This window comes from Equus przewalskii, chromosome 9 (assembly GCF_037783145.1).
Source record: "Equus przewalskii isolate Varuska chromosome 9, EquPr2, whole genome shotgun sequence".
NCBI classification, from domain to species: Eukaryota; Metazoa; Chordata; class Mammalia; order Perissodactyla; family Equidae; genus Equus; species Equus przewalskii.
In genome coordinates, this window is record NC_091839.1 from 9,795,084 (window position 1) to 9,813,562 (window position 18,479).

Sequence of the window (18,479 nt, forward strand, 5' to 3'; positions counted from 1 at the left end):
GAGACGCCTCGGGGGCACCTGGGGGCCGGCGGCGTGGGGCCCTTGCTGCCAGGACAGGGCATGGGGGAGGGTGGGCCAGCATGTGGGTAGGGGTGGCCCAGAGTCCCACTCTGCCGCCCCCAGAACTTCATCACGGCCGAGGAGCTGCGGAGAGAGCTGCCCCCCGACCAGGCCGAATACTGCATCGCCCGCATGGCGCCCTACCAGGGCCCCGATGCCGTGCCCGGTGCCCTCGACTACAAGTCCTTCTCCACAGCCCTGTACGGCGAGAGCGACCTGTGAGGCCGGCCCTGTGCAGCCTGCGCCCTCCTCGCAGCCTCCCGGAGGGGCTGGGCCTGGCCACTCCTCTGACTCTGTATCTATGCAAAGCGCCTGGCAGTCCTTCCTGGGGTGGGCGGGGCGGGGAGGCGCTGGGCCGGCTCTCTTCTCTCTCTGCGTCCTGGCCCTGGCCGGAGGCTGCTCTTCCTCCCCCTGGACGGGGCATGCGTGCGGGCCTCTGGGCAGCGCTTCTGGTCTGGTAAATATATATGATGTGCTTTGTCATTTTTTTTAACTACATGGAGGGGCCAGTGGATCCCCACAGCAAAACAGGCTCCCTCCTAGCCCTCGGAACGCCCTCCACACCCCGGCCCTCCCTTTGTCCCCGAGGTTCCTTCAAGGCTCCCAAATCCATCCAGGCCAAAGCCCGACGTGCCTTGTCCAGGAGCCGCCCGGGCCTGCGACGGGCCCAGCAGAGGGCGCCTCGGCTCCCGACAGGACAGGGGACCCCACTCCTGTCTCCCCGCCCCCCCCAGGTGACTGCCCCACTGAGGGGTGCTGCCCGGCACCCCTGCTCTGCAGCAGAGGAGTGGGGCTGGCAGATGGCCTTGCCCCCCGCCGGCCCCACCATGCTTTGTCCGGACCTACGCCTCTCAGATTTTCTAAGGACCAAAAAAAAAAAAAACCCACAAAAAAACAAAAAATCCACCCACACACAAAAAACTATAAAAAAAAAAATTTAAAAACTTTCAGAGAATTGCTATTTACTTTATTAACTTACGGATTTATTATATAAATATATATCCACCTAGCACCGTATCTCTGCCGCCTCTGCTCGTAATGACGTAGCGATCGCCCCCCCGCTCCCCCCACGCCCGCTGGTCTCTGTCGTTGTGTGGAGCGAGGGTCTCTGGGACCCTCCCCAGGGGAGGGTGGGCTGCTGGCCTGGCTGCCTGTTAGTTGATGGTTTTGCTCCCTCCCTGCCCTTTTTTGAGTTTATTCTGATTGATTATTTTTTTTTCTTGGTTTCTGGATAAACCACCCTTCTGGGGACAGGATAATAAAACATGTAATATTTTTAAGAAGGATTTCTACAGTGTTCTCTCTTCTTCTCTCCTGTCTCCGCTCTCCGCCTTCTAGGAGAGCGATGATAGGACACCTCTTCCCAGAGCAAGGCGGGGCTGGGGGCTGGGGGAGGGCACAGCCCCTGTTCCCCTGAGTGTGGAGGAGTGCGTGCTCCCGGGGACCGCTCTGGGCCAGGCACTGTTCTAAGCGAGTAATGCGCCCCAACTAGTATAGCCTGCACGAGGAAGGTGCCATGACTGCCCCGTACACAGGTGAGGAGTGCAGAGCCCAGAGAGGTGCAGACACAGCCCGGGGTCACCCAGCTGGCGAATGGTGGGCCAGGAATCGACCCCAGGCAGGCCGGCTCCTGAGGCCTAGAGGCTGCGCTCTGAACCGCTGCTTACGCCAGAGCATCAGCCCAGGCCAGACAGGCAGGGGAAGGGCCGCAGGCGGTGCCTCTGCTCAGACCCCCTCTCTGCGGAATAAATGCTGGTCCAGGCTGGTGGAGGGGAAAGGCGGGGCCCCAGCCGCTCTCCCGCCTCTGGCAGCAGGTGCTCCTGCACCGAGATCCTAGGAGAAGGTGGCCACCTCCATCCACTGGGGAGAGAGGACAGGGGGCTTGAGGCTGCGTCCCCCGGGGCCCTGCGCCGCCCTCCCCCTCGGCCCAGGCTCACCTGTCTGTGGGTCAGGCAGACGACGCCCTCGCCCCCATCCAGGTGCTGGCTGCAGTGGCCTGTACAGAGTGGGCAGGTGAGCGCCCCCCTCCCTGCCCCCTGCCCCCCACGCCAGGGGTGGCACTCACGGAAGATGCAGGTGAGCTGCGCCACACAGGCCACGAAGCGCTCGAAGTCCACACGTAGGCGGCTGTCCCGGTAGCGGCTGGTGAGGGCCTGGGTCAGCTGGTTGTTGAGGTGGAAGCCTGGGGGGAGGCCGCCTCTGAGCCCCTGACCCCCTCAGTGCCGCCCCCCCCCGCCCTCACTCCCCTGGGAAGACAGATGCTGGGGGCCTGTTTCCCCCTCTCAAATCCCAGCTGTGTGGCCACGGACAGCTCCCTTCACTCCTGGGCCTCAGTTTCCTCATCTGTCACGTGGGGCCTCTGAGAGCCCTGACCCCATAAGGCTGTGTGACGATGTTACGTGTGGAGCTTAGAACAGTGTCCAGCATGTCACAGCTACGTGTCCCTGTCGTCACTCCTTTAAACTGTGGAATCTCTGCTCATGGACACTGGAGGGTGTTCCCGTCAGCAGAATGTTGTGGGTGCCCCCGAGTCGATTTCTTTATACTCCCCCTCAGGCGATTTCTGAGGTTTAGAAATCCTCCATGATGAGGACTCGCCGGAGTCATTTTAAAGCTGCAGACACTGGTCCCCCTCCAGGCTCGGGAGTGCGGTGACGCTCCATCCCGCTCGAGTCCAGAGACAAGTGAGCCGAGGGCGCCTGCAGCGGCCTCTGCTGCCCCCATTCTGTGCATCCGTTCACTCAACAAATACCCACCTGGCAGGAGCCGTCACACGCCATGCCTTGTTCTGGGGGCTGCAGCCTCCCCCTGGCCGTGTGACCTCCCCCAGGTCACTCTCCCTCTGGCCTTCATCTGCCTTCAGGATTGGGGGGGGATGCCATGCCCAGGACCGTGGGCGACCCCCACCCACGGAGGGCGAAGGGCCCTCAGCTGCCGGCTCCCTCCGACCACCGTTGTGGCTCGTGTGTCCTGTGTTGCCTGCTGTGGGGTCCTGCCCAGGGTCCCCTGGAACTCGTGAAACCCCTCACCTAGTGTATTGGGCCCTGGTGACATGACCCGCACTGTCCTCAGCCACCTGGTGGCCCCGCAGGCCACACCATCTCCCACTGCCCTCCCCCACTTCTCCACCTGGCCTGTGGCCCTTATCTGGCCTCCTTTGTATTTGCTGTACCCTCTGCCCAGAGCACCTTGTCCTCTCGGCCGGGAGCATCCCACTCTTCAGACACTCTCCTCCAGGAAGTCCTCTCGATACCCCCCAGCATGCAGCTCCCTGTGCCGCCCCGTCCCGCCCTGACCCCTCTGCACTGTCACTGTCACTGCGGGCTTTGGCTGCCCCTGGACTGGAAGCCGCGGGAGGTCAGGGAAGGGTTTCTGGTCACCACTGAGTCCCCAGCCTCGGCGGGCACGGGAGCAAGTGTTGAGGCGATGCTTATGGAGCACAGGATGGGACCAATGGGAGCGGGTCATTTCTCTCGCCGTCCCCCGACCCCGAGCCTGCCCGTCTGTCCCTGGGCTCCTGGGAGGCGGCTTCCTGCTGGCCCTGGGCATTCCCTCCTCCATACGTGGCACTAATGTTCCCTTGCCAGTCGGCTCCAGCCCCATGCGCCCTGCCCCTGACTTGCCTCTCCCTCCTCCCTCTCATAGATGTGAAGAGCTGAGCTCCTCCGAGGCCTCATGGGGCTCCACTGTCTCCCCACCAGTGTCTCCTCTCTGACCACCTGCCCTCCCCAGCCTCTTCCTCCTCCAGCCACACTGCCCACCCCCCCCCCCCAATCACTGGGCCCCTTGTTCACTCTACAGCAGCCTCCTCGAAGCTATTCCAACACAGTGGCAAGATCCCATCTCAGGGCCTTTGCACTGGCTGTTCCCTCTGTCTGGACTGCTCTTGTCCCAGTCTCCCTAAGGCTCACTCCCCTTCCATCACATCTCTGCTCAAACATCACCTTCTCCCGGAGGCCTTCCCCAACAGCTTGTCCCAGACCGCACCCCACTCCTGCACGCCCTGATGCCCTGGCCTGCCTTCTTTCACCGTCACAGCACTTATGCCATCTGCCCCAGATGCTTCCCTTGTCTGCTGTCTGTCTGCGCCCCGAGACCGTGGGCCCCACCAGTGCACTGCAGCAGTTTCTCCTACCTAGAGCCACTCCGGGCACGGCCCAGGCTCAGTGACACTGAAGCGGCCGTACTGACCTCCCCTCTGTCCCCTTCCTCCGGCCTCTGTGCCTGTCCATCGGGACTCCGTTCCACTGCCTCATGTCTGCCCGTCTTCTGCTCTCTGGCTCCACCTCTCCCCTCCTCTGTTTTTTTCTTGCGCATCCCTGGACCTTTGACCTGCCCCCTTGGGGTCTCCCTCTGGGTCACAGTCCCCCCCTCCCATCTCCCTTGTCTCCCCCTTCCTTTGTGTGGCAGTTGAGCCCTGGGGTCAGGCGGGGGACCTGGCAGGCCCGCGTCTGATCCTGGCTGCCCCTCCAGCGCCCCCACGAGGCCAAGAGCGGGGGCTGATCCCGCACTTTTCTAACTTGCTTTGGAGCCCAGGAGAAGCCCAGCTCCGGCTCCCACACGGGTGGAGGGGCTGTTCCACCTCCCCCGAAGAACGCAGCCGCCAGCGGGAGCCCTCGGCACACTGTCATGGCAGCGCGCCCCCAGCACCAGGCCCTGCGGGCCCCATTCCACAGGCTCCTCCGAGCCGCCCCGGGCAGTGGCCACTTTACAGAGAGGGGACAGAGGCTCAGGGAGCCGGACGTGCGGCCAGGGCCAGCCGAGGGGTGAGTCAGCAGAGCTGGGATTCCAACCCAAGCTCCCAGGAATCCAGGACATTCCACCGCGAGGCCCTGGGGGCTGGGGCCTCAGACACCAGCTCCCAAGCCTCCCCCATCTTCCCTCTGCGTCCCCCAGGCCCAGCCCCTCATACCCTCTTCCACCCCCACACAGAGGGTTCTCCCCATTTGGCCTCTCAGGGTTACCCCGTCCCTGCCGAGAGCTGGCAATGAACCCAGGCGCGGGCTTTGTGGATGGCTGCAGCGGGGCGGGCAGTCAGGACCCCAAGAAGATGCAGCAGGCAGGGAGCAGATCCCGTCCTAGGCCCCCCAGGACCCTGTCCCTACCTGCCGCATTCAGCGCCAGCCTCAGCTCGTAGGAGTTCATGGTCCCGGAGGCGTCCTCATCGAACTTGTCGAATGTGGCCTGGGCACAGAGGGACAGGTCAGCCCCCTGCCTCAGGCCCCGGGCACCCCCAGGGCCAAAGGGGGACCTCGGAGGCCGACAGGCAGGTCCCACCCCAGCTCCCTCCTTCCCGGCTGGTGCCCTGGGCGAGCAGCCATCCCTTGGACCACAAGGGGCTTGGAGGAGAGGTGACGTGCCTGAGGTCACACAGACAGAAAGGGGTGGATGGGCAGGGGCGTCCTAGCCGGTTCCCTCCCAGCTGACATGGGGTGGTCATTCCCCCGTCTCCCTAAGGCCAACCAGCCCTATAGCACCCGAGTCCCTGTTAGTAAAGAGGCTTCTCCCTCCAGGAGGAGGCGGCCCTGCCCAGCCCCCATCTTACCTGCCACTCCAGGAGGTGGCGCCAGAGCTGCTGGAAACGGTGCAGGCCTAGACTCCGGCCGTGCTGGGGAGGAGGCATGTGGCTAAGGCAGGGTCCCCAGAAGGGGAGCAGAGGCCCCCCAGGCCCCATCCTCCACACCCAGGCACCACCTCCACCATGTACCCCAAAACACTGCAGCAGCTGCTCACAGGTCCTGAGCCCCAGCTCTCTCGGGGTCCGCGCGTGGGCCCTGGCTACAGGAAAGAAAAGAAAAAGACGGAACGTCCTGCATGCCTGCCATCCGTGTAAATGCTAGAGATTATTGCCACCCCCATGTTAATAGAAACTGAGGCACAGAGAGCCAGGTGGCTGCCGGGGACGAACAGAGTCTGGATCTGACCCCAGGCAAGGGGGTTCTGAGTCTGTGCTCAAGGCGGCTTCAACCCCTGCCTGTCCCTGAGATCGTGGCCTTGGCCACGGGTCCTGCCACAGGACCCACACGTGGGGAGGCGCTGCCAGGCTGAGCCCATGGCTCCCATGGCCTGAGTCCCAGCAGCATAGTGGATTAACACGCACAGGGGTCCACTCTGGCCCCCAGCTCACCAGGCTCCAGGGCGATGCTTAGTAAGGTCTGGAGCTGAGGGGCGCTGAGTTCTTCCTCCTGGTCAGGGAGAGAACGGGTCATGAGGCCATTCACTCAGATAGCCACTCAACAAACAGCTTGGGGCTGGGTCCAAATGGCATGGTGGGTGAGCAGCGCTGGGGACACAGCAGAGAGTGAGGGAACCCCTTTCCCTCTGCTTGCCATTTCAGAGCTGACAGTCCAGACAGGGAGACCTGTCCCCAGAGCGGTCAGGGCTGCACTGGGGAGGCACTGGGCTGTGGGAGCTGACCAGCCTGGAGGAGGGGCAGGAGAGCTCCCAGAGAAGGCATTTTAGAAAGAGGAGGCTTAGCCAGGCAGAGGGTTTGAAGGGAGAGAAGGCGCCCAGGCAGAGGGACAGATTGAGCAAAGGCCCTGGGGCAGGGAAGAGCTGTGAGCATGAGAGAAGAAGGTCATGAGATTTAAGCTCAGAGAGAGAGGGAGACACTAGAGCAAAATGAGACACCCAGGATGAGGGAGAGGCTCGGGGGGGGGTCCCCCTTATCCCCCTCCCCGTTCCTCACCTCTCCTGCCAGCTCCTGAAACAGCTGCTCCAAGCCCACCTCCAGGGGAACGTAGGGGACCTGTGGGTGGGGGGAGTTTAGTTCTGGCCAAGAGCAGCCTCCACGTCGTGCCCCCTCCAGGGCAGCCCCTCACCGACAGGGCGCGCAGGTCGGCGCTGATGGCGTCATCGATCTCCCTGCAAATTACAGATGGCAGTGGGGGCGGCTCACCCCGGGGTCTCGGCGGAGGAATGGGGGAGGGGTGTCTAGGCGGGATCCCGGGGGCCCTGGGCGGATGCACTCGGGGCACGGGGGCCGGGGCGCCCGGGACGCGGGTCTGGGGGTCCCCGGGGCGGACGGGGTGCCCGCTCACCGCGCGGTGTGGCGGCGCTCGGAGAAGACGCGCAGCGTGAAGTCGGCCTCGTCGCCGGCGCGGGCGGCGCTGGGCACCACCAGGTAGTGGCCGGGGCGCAGGCGGCAGCGGCGGCTCACGTCGCGGCGGGTGCAGAAGGGCGAGCGGTCGGCGCGCAGCAGGCTCGGCAGGAGCGCGCGGCTGCGCGGGGAGTCCCAGAGGCCCAGCAGCTGGGGGCGGGGGCGGCGTGACCGCGACGCCCCAGCTCACGCCCCAGCTCACCCCCCACCCACCCACCCACCCACCGCGCCCGGTCCACACCCGCGGGTTCCCCCGTCACCCGCCCTGCCCCCCCCCACGCAGGTTGTCCGAGCCCCTGGGGCTGATTCAGGCACGGATGGACTCTGGGATCTGGGGTCCCATCAGAGACCCACCTCCTCCGGGATCTGTGAGAAGGAAGAAAAAGGGGAGACAGGGCCAGAGGCGGCGGCCGCTCCCCAGAGTCCCCTCCTGCCCCCTCCACAGCCTCCACCTCCCAGTGCCCTCTCTTTCTCTGTTTCCCATTGCACCCCTCCTTGAGCCGCTGCCCCCGCATCCAGATTCCAGCTCCTCCTGGACCCCTCCCTCCCGGCTGTGCCCTCAAGGACCTTCTCTGCTCCTTGGTCCCCTCCCTGACCCTCAGCCCTCAGCCCTTGCTCTGACCCCTTTCTGACCCCTCATCCCCTTGCCTTCCTGGCCCCCGCCTCCCTCCGCGCCCTCCCTAGCCGCTCAGTCTCTCCCAACACTCCTTCTGATTCCCTCAGCTCTCTCTCGGTCCCTGACCCTCGGCCGCATCCTCTACCCCGCAGCCTCCCCGCCGCCTCCGGTCCCCCACGGTCTCCGGCCGCTCGCTGCCTCCCTGCTCCCCGCGCCTCTGCCCAGCGCGGGGTCCCACCTGGAACACGTGGAACCCCACGGTGAGGTAGGTGAGGCCCTGGGCCCTCAGGCGCCGTCGGTTCCTCTGGATGAGTGACAGGAGGACAGTGCACTTGGGGGTGCGGCCCCCCTGCGCAGGGCCCCGCGCCCCTGCTGCCCCCCAGCCCCCCCAGGGCCCCTCCTCGTCCTCGTCCTCGTCATCGGGCTCCAGCAGCGTCAGCCGGAACTGGGGGTTGGTCCAGAAGGTTTCTAACAGAGGAGAAAGCAATGGGGTTACGGCCTGCCACAGCCCGCCCCCGCCCCCACCCCACCTCGCGGCTTGCCCCTCAGGGACCCTCGGGGCCTCACCGGCACCAGGCTGGCTCCCGCCGGAGTTGAAGCCGCGCACCCAGCGGCCTTGGAAGGTGTGGATGTGCCAGCCGCCTCCCGCCGGGCTGGGGCCCAGCACCTCGGGGCTCAGCGAGCAGATCTGGACGGTGTCGAAGTGGTGAAGGAAGTCCTGCAGCTCCATCCTGCGCGGCGAGAGGCCAGTGGTCAGAGCCCCGCCCGCCCCCGGGGCCGGCCTCCCAAACGTGTTAAGACCCCAGCGTGACCCCCGAGTCACGGAACCCCCCAAATGCCTTAAATAGTGCCACGTACTCTGCAGTCCCCGCGGTAATACCCTGTCTCCAGAAAGGACCCCCAATCACTGAGCCCCAGCTCCGCCAGATTTCTTCAAGTCCCCAGAAACCACCGCGAACTGTGAGATGCACAAACTGCCCCCGAATGTCGTCAAATTGCGTTCAACCCCCAAAATCAAGACCCTCAGACTCTCGACTACCAACAAGTATCCTACCGCCCCTTAATATTGCCAAATCGCAAGAAACGCCCCGGATGTCACCAAGTCCCCCTCAATTGCCCTAAATGTCACCCCTCCCCCTTCAACCCCCAAGGTTATGAATTCCCCTAACATTACTGCCAGTTCTTCCTGACTCCCCAGTAGAACCCGACCCCCAAATTACCACTGACAGGGTCAGTGCCCATCCCCAGGGACTTCCGCCGTGTCCCTGCACGCAGGCCGCCCCCTCCCTGAGCCCCACGGCCTGGCGCCCCTTCCCTTCCCCCGGAGGCCGGGCTGGGCGCCCCCAACTCACCAGAACTCGCCGTCCTCTTTCTTCACCAGCAGGGCCTCTCGCCACTCGGCGGGGAGCGCGTCCCAGCGGGGGCAACTGGGGAGACTGGGGAGTGAGCGGTGGGTGGGTGGCGCTAAGCCCGCCCCCGCCCCCGCCCCCCAGATGCGTCCCACCTGTCGCTCCAGGCCCCGGTCCACTCCACGCGGCCCCATGGGTTCCGCAGCCGCAACAGCCGCACCTTGGTGAAGCCCAGGGACACCTGAGGGCGGCATCGGCAGTGGGGGTGACGCTGGGATACCCCCTGCCAGCCCCCCCAAGGGGATACCCACCTTGTGCGTGCCCGTGACGGAATACGCATGTCCCTTCACCAGCCCGTCTTCTGTGCGGTACTCGCCCCGATCACTCTGGGCGGAGGACAGGGGACGGTGAGGCCACGGTGGGGGACGGGAGGATGGCCGCTCCTCTCTGCCCCACCCCCCGACCTCCTGCCACCAAAGCAGGAGTCAACCAGAGCCCCCAGTTGAATGGCGCGGGGCTTGGAGAGGGTGAGGGCGTTGGTGAGGGAAGATGGGAGATGACGGAGAGAGAGGCAGAGGAGAGGAGTCAGCAATAGATGGAAGGAGGAGGAGAGACAAAGAGACAGAGAGATACAGAGCAGACAGAGAGAGATGGAGAGGGCAGAGAGACACAAAAGACAAGGAGAATCAGTTACACAGTGGAGGATTAAGTAAACGAATGAGTGAATGAGTTAGACTGACTCAGTGAATGAATGAGTATGTGACTGGGTAACAGACGAACATATGACCCAAGCTGAGCCCATGAAAATCAACCCTGGGACTTTTGCTGAAATTCTCAGAAAGAGGCCCTCGTTTTTTGTTTTTTTTTTTTTTTTTTTTAACCGCTGGGGTGGTGGGAGGTACCTACAGCTGTGAGGGCCCCTTTTGTGCCCATGAGGGGAAAACCTGCCTGAAAGTGAAGCTAAGTCAGAACGAAGAATAGAAAAATGCATTTGCAACATCCACTAAGCGCCTGGATCCAGCTATGCCTGAAGATTGGTTAGTTCTGAGAGTAAATAAATGTCCTTTTGACTTGCTCGTGTTTGATTTGTGAGAGAGAATAAGGCAACAGTGAAAGCAGAGAGGAGGACACGTGACCCCTGCCCTCTTCCAGCTGTGACTGTGCTCTGGTCTGGGTGGGGGGTCCCCATGGGAGGCTGACTCTCTCACCAGGGCAGTGGCGCCCACGAGGGACTCCTTGGCCAGGGCATGGCGCAGGGCCGAGAAGAGGCCCGGGGTGCCTTGCCTCAGGTAGAGCACCTCGCCCACGCCGCCCGTGAAGTCCACGAAAGCCTCGTTCATGTGGCCGCCTCGCATCACCTCGTAGGAGCCGTGGAGCCTGTGGGAGCGGGTTGGGGTGGGGGTGTCTGAGGCCCGTGCGAGCATCTCGGGCAAGCCCAGGGATCTGGGGGGCCTCTGTCGCAGGGTGTGGGGTCCCAGGGCTATCCCTGAAGTTTGCAAACTCTCGAGGTAGAAACTGTGGCATATTCTAGAAGCCCTTGGAAATCGGGCCTCTGGTCCCTGGTGGCCTGTGTGATTCAGAGGTCACAGGAGAGCTCTGTCAGAATGCTGGGCGTCCTGGAGACTGTGTCTGAAACCTCGACTCTCCGGAGGGGTGATGTCTGCTTCAGGGGTACCCTGAGGGCTCGTCTGAGATTTCAGAGGCACAAGATGGGGAAAAGCAAAGATTCGAGGGTCTGGGGACCACAGCCAATATTTTGGAGATCCTTTGGGTTTCTCGATGGATCGGGAGAGACTGTCTGAGATGACAGGCCCCCGAGGGGATAAATGTTAGATTTGGTGCCTCAGGGCCTGAAAAATGAGATTTCAGGCTCCTTAAGAATTGGGGGTGTCTGGTGGGTCCCCAGGAATATTTCCGTGAGATGGCGATGGAGGGAGGTGTTTATTATTCAGAGGTGCTCAGGGGAGGGTGTGACATCAGAGTCCTGGGACTTGGTTTGGGGTCTTTGGTGGGGTGTCCAGAGGATCCGGGGGTCCTTGGGGGCTCGGGGCTGCCGCGGGGGTGCTGGAAGCCTTACTTGGCGTACGCCTTCTCCAGGAGCGGGGCCCAGAACTCATTCCGCTGAGCCGAGCGCACGAACATCAGCTTGCCCTCACGCACAGGCAGCCTGTCGTCCACCACGACGTCCACCCAGCGGCCAAACTGCCAGAGCTGGCGGGACAAGGGGCGGGGCCCAGGCGCGACCTCAGCCTCTGACCCCTGCCCCAGCTGTTCCAGCCCAAGAATTACAACTCCAAGGGGACAGCGTCAACTATTAAATCCATGTCACCATGGGGGAAACTGAGGCATGGACAGAAGAATCAAGCTTTACCTGGAAGTGGAAGACACCTGCGTAGCCATCTTGGAAACCCTGTCCAGGGGGGACCACCCTGCATAGGAGCCGGGGGTACAGAGTGAGGGAGGCCGCGGCCGCAAGAAACCAGCAGTTACCTGGGAAGAAAGGCCAGGATTGGGTGATGGGGAAAGAGGGACACGGAGGGGAGGCCCGGGGGCGGAGCTGTCAGGGTCTCAGGGGCAGCTTGTGGGATCTGGGGGCTCAGGATGGTGCGGGGGTCCTACCCAGGCTCCCCTGACACACGTCTGTCCGGCTCATGTCCTCACAGATGAACTGCGGCTCAGCGCAAAACTCCTGTGGGTGACGGGATGCCAGGCCTCAGCCGGGAGAGGGAGGGAGGGAGGGAGCTCCGGGGAGGTCAGACGCCAGGTCCTCTCCTGCCCTCGCTGCTCAGTAATGAGCACAGAGAGGCTTGTAAAGCCTGTGGGCGGGCGGCTGCCTTCCCTGACCCAACAGAGGGGAGGGGGGGCTGGTCTGCTCTGAGCCTGCCCGGCCACCCCTCCTCCCTCAGACCCAGGAGCCCAGCCCCTAGCCCCTCCTCCCTCAGACCCAGGAGCCCAGCCCCCAGCCCCTCCTCCCTCAGACCCAGGAGTCCAGGCCCCCAGCCCCTCCTCCCTCAGACCCAGGAGTCCAGGCCCCCAGCGCCTCCTCCCTCAGACCCAGGAGCCCAGCCCCTAGCTCCTCCTCCCTCAGACCCAGGAGCCCAGCCCCAGCCCCTCCTCCCTCAGACCCAGGCCCCCAGCCCCTCCTCCCTCAGACCCAGGAGCCCAGCCCCCCAGCCCCTCCTCCCTCAGACCCAGGGGTCCGGGCCCCCAGCCCCTCCTCCCTCAGACCCAGGAGTCCAGGCCCCCAGCTCCTCCTCCCTCAGACCCAGGAGCCCAGCCCCCCAGCCCCTCCTCCCTCAGACCCAGGGGTCCGGGCCCCCAGCCCCTCCTCCCTCAGACCCAGGAGTCCAGGCCCCCAGCCCCTCCTCCCTCAGACCCAGGGGTCCGGGCCCCCAGCCCCTCCTCCCTCAAACCCAGGAGTCCAGGCCCCAGCCCCTCCTCCCTCAGACCCAGGAGCCCAGCCCCCCAGCCCCTCCTCCCTCAGACCCAGGGGTCCGGGCCCCCAGCCCCTCCTCCCTCAGACCCAGGAGTCCAGGCCCCAGCCCCTCCTCCCTCAGACCCAGGAGCCCAGCCCCTAGCCCCTCCTCCCTCAGACCCAGGAGTCCAGGCCCCCAGCCCCTCCGCCCTCAGACCCAGGAGTCCAGGCCCCCAGCCCCTCCGCCCTCAGACCCAGGCCCCAAGCCCCAGCCCCACTTTACATGGGGCCGCATCCATTCCACCCCTTTGGTCTTCTCGGAGTCCGGCCCCAGCTGGTCATAGCCAAGGGTATCTGGGCCAGCAGGGAAGTAGGGATCTCGGAACAGAACCCCCTCCTCCAGGCAGGCTGCTCGGATTTTCTCATAGCTCTGGCCCCGAAAAGGCTTTGGGCCCCTGGGTCCAGGCCCTGCCTCCTCGTCCACCAGCTGGATGGTGACCCTCCTGCTGTCACACGCCATCCCAACACTCTGGGCTCACAGGCTGGTCCCAAGCCCTTTAACCTCTTGAGTCACGGGGGGCGGGGCTTCTCCTCCATCTGACCCCCATGGGGGGTCTTTCCGCGTGAGAAGCCTCCCTCGTTAATACTAATTGATGGTTTGGTGTGGGGAGCAGGGACGCCTCTTCAGCGGTTCCCTCCCCAGGGCGTGGGGCCTTCAGTTGTGGCCACCGTAGCAGCTTAATGGGCTTGGCTGGCAGCAGGAGGGAAGGCGGGCAGAGCCGAGGGAGGACTGGTTGCCGCTGTGGGAGTGCCTAGAAGGAGGTCAGCGTGGGGGTGCCTTTCTACCAGCTTGTACCTGCGTGTCTCCCTCTGTGGGGCCAAGGAGAGCAGGGATGGGGGGCGTGTTTCCCGCTGCGTCTGTATCTCTCATTGTCTCTCCATCTGCCGGCGTCTCTCATTGCTGCCATCGATCTCTCTTCTCCATCTTGGCCTCGCTGTCTCTCCGTGTCTCTCTCTTGTCTCTGTTTGTCTTTCTCTGTTTTTCTTTCTTTGTCTCTCTCTCTCTCAGTGACTCCCTCTGTCTCCATCCCTCTCTCTTTGTCTCTCTTTCTGTGTCTCTGTTTCTCTCTCTAGCTGCCTGTCTTGTGCATGTCTCACTGTCTGTCCCTCTCCATTCTTCTCTCTGTCCTTGTAAGTCCTCAGTCGCCCACAGGGAGCCGTCAGGACCCCCGTCTCCCTCCTCCCGACCGGGCAGACCTCAGCCTGGTCGCCCCAGGCAGGGCTGGTAGTGGAGAGGCCACTCTGCACCTACCTGCCCTAAGCTGGGAGCTGGGCCCCCCGGGGACGATGACTCCCCGCCCTGCCCACACGTGGCTCAGGGTTCGGGGAGCAATGTTTCCCAAAAAGGATGCTGGAGCCGTTTGAAGAAATGGGAGAAATAGGTTCCAAGAGGCCAGAAACTCACCAATTTTTGTCCCAGTGGAGCTTCCACCCTCAGCAGGGCATTGGGGGGTGGGGGGGAAGGGTGTCTCCTGTGCTGGCAGAGCCTTGTCACTCTGTGGCACCCAGATGTCCCTCAGCCCTCTAACATCCTTCCCTCCACATAGACCAACAGATACTGTCTGAGCCTCTGGCTGTGTGGCCACCAAAAGGGGGTTATAAGACAGGTTTTCTTCCTGTAGAATTGCTGAGACTCTGCCACCCCACCCCCCACGTGAGGCCGGTGACAGTGATTATGAACACGTGCCAGGGTTAGGAGCCAGAGGGTTCGAATCCCAGCTCTGCCACTTAGAACTGTGTGTCTTGGGCAAGTCACTTAACCTCTCTGTGCCTGTTTCTTCATCTCTATACTGGGGGTGATAACAGGACCTCCCTCGGAGGCTTGTTGTGAGAAGTCGATGAGCTAACAAGTGGGCAGGTTCAAGCAGTGCCTGACATAGCAGGTGCTCAGTGGACGATAGATATTATGATCACGTTTTGAGGTCCCATCCGTGGTCACCTGTCACCTCTGGCTCTGGCCGCTGTTTCTGCCACTTCCATGGTCACCTCTGCCATCCACAAGGTCACACCTCTCCCCTATATTTGCCCCAGAGTACCAGCAACAGTAGGAGGAAGATTTTAACAAAACCTGACTGACATCTTGCAGTGGCCAGGAACCAAGGACCCGTGAACACTGCCTGGCAGATCATAAGCCGTTAGTCGCCTCCTCCCTCTGCGGGCCCCTCCTGGCTGCTGCTCCTCCAGCTCCCTGCAGGGCCCTGGTCAGATCCCACACACAAGTGTCCCCTTGATTATCACTCTCCACATCACCCCTTGCATCCAGGGTCCCAAATATGCTTTCTCCGGCCAAGGTAAAAAAAACGCATTGATACCATTGTAGTGGATGTCTGCTACTTTGCAAGCCTAGCTCTTTTGCTGGAATCAGCACCTCCATGATGTTTTGGGGACCCACTGGTCCTTTAATCTCAAGCCACGTGGCTCTGGTAGGGCTGGCCCCGCCCCCAAGCCCCAGGGGAGGGCATTGGGCCCAGACCAGCCAATCGGAGCAGCGCAGCCCTGGCCACGCCCCTCGCCCAGGCCCGGGGACTCAGGGTGGGCGTCTCTTTTCCTGGGGCCACTAAGCTGGCGGGATGTAAGCGCCGGGTGGCCGGGCTCCACCTTTGCCACGTCCTTGTATCGGGGGACCCTGCCTGAGCGAAGCAGGGCCAGGCGATGGGAGAGACAAGATTCCCACGAGCCCAGAGGCCCTCGAGCCGGGTGTGCTTGAAACCGGATGTTTACGGCAAAGGAGTCAAGCATCTCTGCTTCTCTCTTTTCCCCAGTTTTTATTTTTGTTTTACTTTTTGTCACTAGCAGCCAAAAGAAACCTTCCTAGTGCAGTTGGCATGATTTCTGCCGCGATGCACCAGCTCGAGTGTCCAGGACATCAGTCCCCTTTGGAGGAAGGGATCGACACAGCCGTGGAGTAATGGAGCTGGTGCCAGTCTACTCCGATCCCACCCTGGCCTCCTTACCTGCCGGCGAGGAGCGCAGTTCCTGCTTCCCCGCGTTGAGGCTGCGTTTGAGCCATTAAAAAAAAAAGATTCCGGGGGCCAGCCCAGTGGCCTAGTGGTAAAGTTCCATGAACTGTGCTTTGGCGGCCCTGCTGGGTTGTGGTGCAGACCAGCACCACCCGTTGGCGGCCATGCTGTGGCCGCGACCCAGATACAAAATAGAGAAAGATTGGCAGATGCTAACAGATGTTAGCTCAGGGCCAATCTTCCTCATAAAAAAAAAAAAAGATTCTGCATAAAGCACTGTCATGAAAATGAAAAGACCCGCCAAGAAGAGAGAGCAGATATTCTTACACATATAATGGCAAATGCTTACTGTTTACCCAGCGCTTCCTGTGACTGTGCACCAGACACGGTTCTACACGCTTCACAGATATGATCTCCTTTAATCCTCACGCGCACCTTGAAAGGTGTCTCAGTCAGCTCTGGCTGCGATGGCGGACACAGTAGACTGGGGGCTCAAAGAGCAGACATTGATTTCCCACTTCTGGAGGCTGGGAGTCCCAGATCAGGGTGCCAGCATGGCCAGGTTCTGGGGAGAGCTCTCTTCCAGGCTGGCAGACAGCTGCCTTCTTGCTGTATCTACCCATGGTGGAGAGGGAGGGCTCGGTGTCTCTTCCTCTCCTTGTAAGGGCACTAATCCCATCATGGCCGCCCCCCATGACTTCACCTAAACCTAATTACTTCCCAAAGGCCCTGCTTCTTAATACCACCACATGGAGGGTTATGGCTTCAACACATGAATTTTGGGGAGACACAAACATTCCATCTCTAGCAAGAGGTAAGGTTTGTAGTGACTCCATTTTACAGATGAGGAAACTGAGGTACAGAGAAGTGTGGTGTTTGTTCATGCTCTCGCAGTTGCAGAATCAGGATATGAATCCAGTGGTCTGGCTTACCAGTTATACTATCTTGCCTCTCAAAAGATTAGTAGTCAGAATATATAAAGAGCTCCTGTAAATAAACAAGAGTTGACTCAATAGCAAATGGGCAAAAGATGTAGAGAAGCAATTGAAGAATCAGTGGCCAATAAGGATAAGAAAACGCTTAACTTCAAGGAAATGCTAATTAAGGCTGCATGAAATACCATTATCCTGCTAGATTAGGAAGAAAGCTAAGAAGTCTGAAGATACCAAGTGTTGGCAGGGATGTGGAACAACAGAAGTGATGATGGAGAGGTGGAACTCGGTACAAACACTTTGGAAGACAATTTGGCATTACTCAGTGAATGCCTACCCTAGGACCCAGCAGTTCCTGTCCCAGGTACATACCTCCTAAAGAAATGCACGTACGTGTGTCCCAGCAGACACGTGCAAAACCGTTCACAGCAGCACGGCTTGTAATAGCGAAAAACGAAAAACAACTCAAAAATCTAGTGTCAGCACAAGGAGAAAACTGTGCTATATTCACACATGGGAAGTGAAAAGAGGATGAATGGCAGCTACGATGTGCGTGAATCTTTGAAACATAATGTTGAATGAAGACACAAGCCCCAGCATTCCCACAGTCTGATACTGTTCTCTAAAAAGCACTTTTTGTTAGGAAAGTTTGAAGCCTAAACAAAAGTAGACAGAATGGTATCATGAACCCCCATGTCCCCGTCACTCAGCTCCCACAATTGCTAACTCTCACTGGCTCAGCTTTACTTGTACGCCGACCCCACCCACCCCTCCTGTATAATTTTGAAGCAAATCCCATGCATGATTTCATTTCCTCAGTAAATATTTCAATATATTTCTCCAAAAGATAAAAACCCTTAAAGAAAACCATAACCTGAATACCATGGTCACATCAAGAAAGTCAACAATAATTCCTTAATATCATCAAATATCCAGGCAGTATCCACATTTCCAATTGCCTCATAACTCTCTTAAAATTGCTACTACTTTATTTGAATCAGGACTCCAATAAGGTGAATTCACTGCAATTGATGGACATGTCTCTTAAATCTCTTTTAATCTATAGGTTTCTTCTTTCAGCTCTTTTTTTTTTTCTTACAATTTTTTGCTGAAGACCTGGATCATTTGTCCTGGAGAGTTTCCCGGTCTGGACCGGATGCGTCCCCTAGTGGCATTTAACATGTGCTTCTGTGTCCTGTAATCCCTGTAAAGTGGGCATGGAATCTAGAAGCTTCATTGGCTGCAGTCTCGGTTTTTGGCAGGATGATCCCCTAGGAGGTACTTGGTTTCTCCGTCTAGTTCTCTCTGCATTTGTGATGTTAGCCGCAGGTGCTCACTGCCCGCAACTGTTGATGCGAGATGGGGATTGCAATGTGTGATGTTCTAATTCTATCGTTTCCTCTTCAGATAGTAGCTGGAATGTTACACAAAGGGACACTTCCCCGTCTCTACTATTTGGCTGCCCTGGAGTACTGTTCATAAAAGAAAGACAGGATAATTCCTTGATTTTTGTCCCTTTGTTTACCACTTTTCAGAGCCACCTTTGTTCATTAAATATCCACGTGTGTCAGAATTCCTTCTGAGAGCTTTTGTTGTAACAAACTGCCTAGTAGTGAGTTGGGGTGGGGATTTACCTCCAATTCTTGGCAGCTATGGACACCCTCCCCAAAGCACTGATGCCCGAACATAATTAAATTGGCTTAAGTCGATTTGCATCAAGAGGCGAGCATGCTCGAGAATGAAGTCCACACAGCGGGAGGCAGAGCAGAGACTCAACCAGCCCAGACCAGCTAGAGACAAAGCGGTTGTCGGGGATGGTTAATAGCAGGCAGGGGCTAAACCAGCCTCACAGCCTGTTCTGTAAGGTGGATGAAGTCCCAGCAGGCTGTGCTTCTAGGTGCTCTGAACTCATCTTTCACAGAAGGAGCCTTAGAGGTGAACCTGGCTGCATCCCTGAGGACCATATTCAGCTGGCCTTTAGCTGGTAT

The 18,479-nt window shown here is 60.3% G+C and overlaps 2 protein-coding genes and 1 long non-coding RNA gene across 7 annotated transcripts in view; 2 read left to right on the top strand and 1 right to left on the bottom strand.

The window, feature by feature from the left end:
• ACTN4 (actinin alpha 4) overlaps positions 1–1,346 on the top strand; it is a 70,566-nt gene extending 69,220 nt beyond the window's left edge. For all 5 annotated transcript variants that reach the window (XM_070632717.1, XM_070632718.1, XM_070632720.1 and 2 more), the window contains one exon: positions 124–1,346. In XM_070632717.1, coding sequence (XP_070488818.1) covers positions 124–282 — 159 coding nt within the window. In that variant the 3' untranslated portion in view covers positions 283–1,346. The remainder of the gene's footprint in view (positions 1–123) is intronic.
• On the bottom strand, positions 997–13,117 carry CAPN12 (calpain 12). Its single transcript, XM_070632722.1, has 21 exons — positions 12,823–13,117; positions 11,744–11,813; positions 11,496–11,614; positions 11,202–11,335; positions 10,333–10,501; positions 9,436–9,510; positions 9,280–9,365; positions 9,128–9,202; positions 8,343–8,506; positions 8,014–8,243; positions 7,514–7,525; positions 7,101–7,309; positions 6,882–6,924; positions 6,749–6,808; positions 6,188–6,245; positions 5,768–5,838; positions 5,606–5,668; positions 5,166–5,244; positions 2,126–2,242; positions 1,998–2,056; positions 997–1,920 (listed from the first exon to the last, which is right to left on the bottom strand). Exons 1-21 carry the CDS (start codon positions 13,057–13,059, stop codon positions 1,894–1,896), a joined length of 2,157 nt encoding a protein of 718 aa, XP_070488823.1. The 5' UTR covers positions 13,060–13,117; the 3' UTR covers positions 997–1,893.
• Positions 4,570–10,197, top strand: LOC139085443 (uncharacterized). The gene is made up of 3 exons (XR_011543740.1): positions 4,570–4,826; positions 7,928–8,040; positions 8,325–10,197. It is a non-coding gene; the product is annotated as an uncharacterized lncRNA (long non-coding RNA).
• Positions 13,118–18,479: the final 5,362 nt, after the last annotated feature.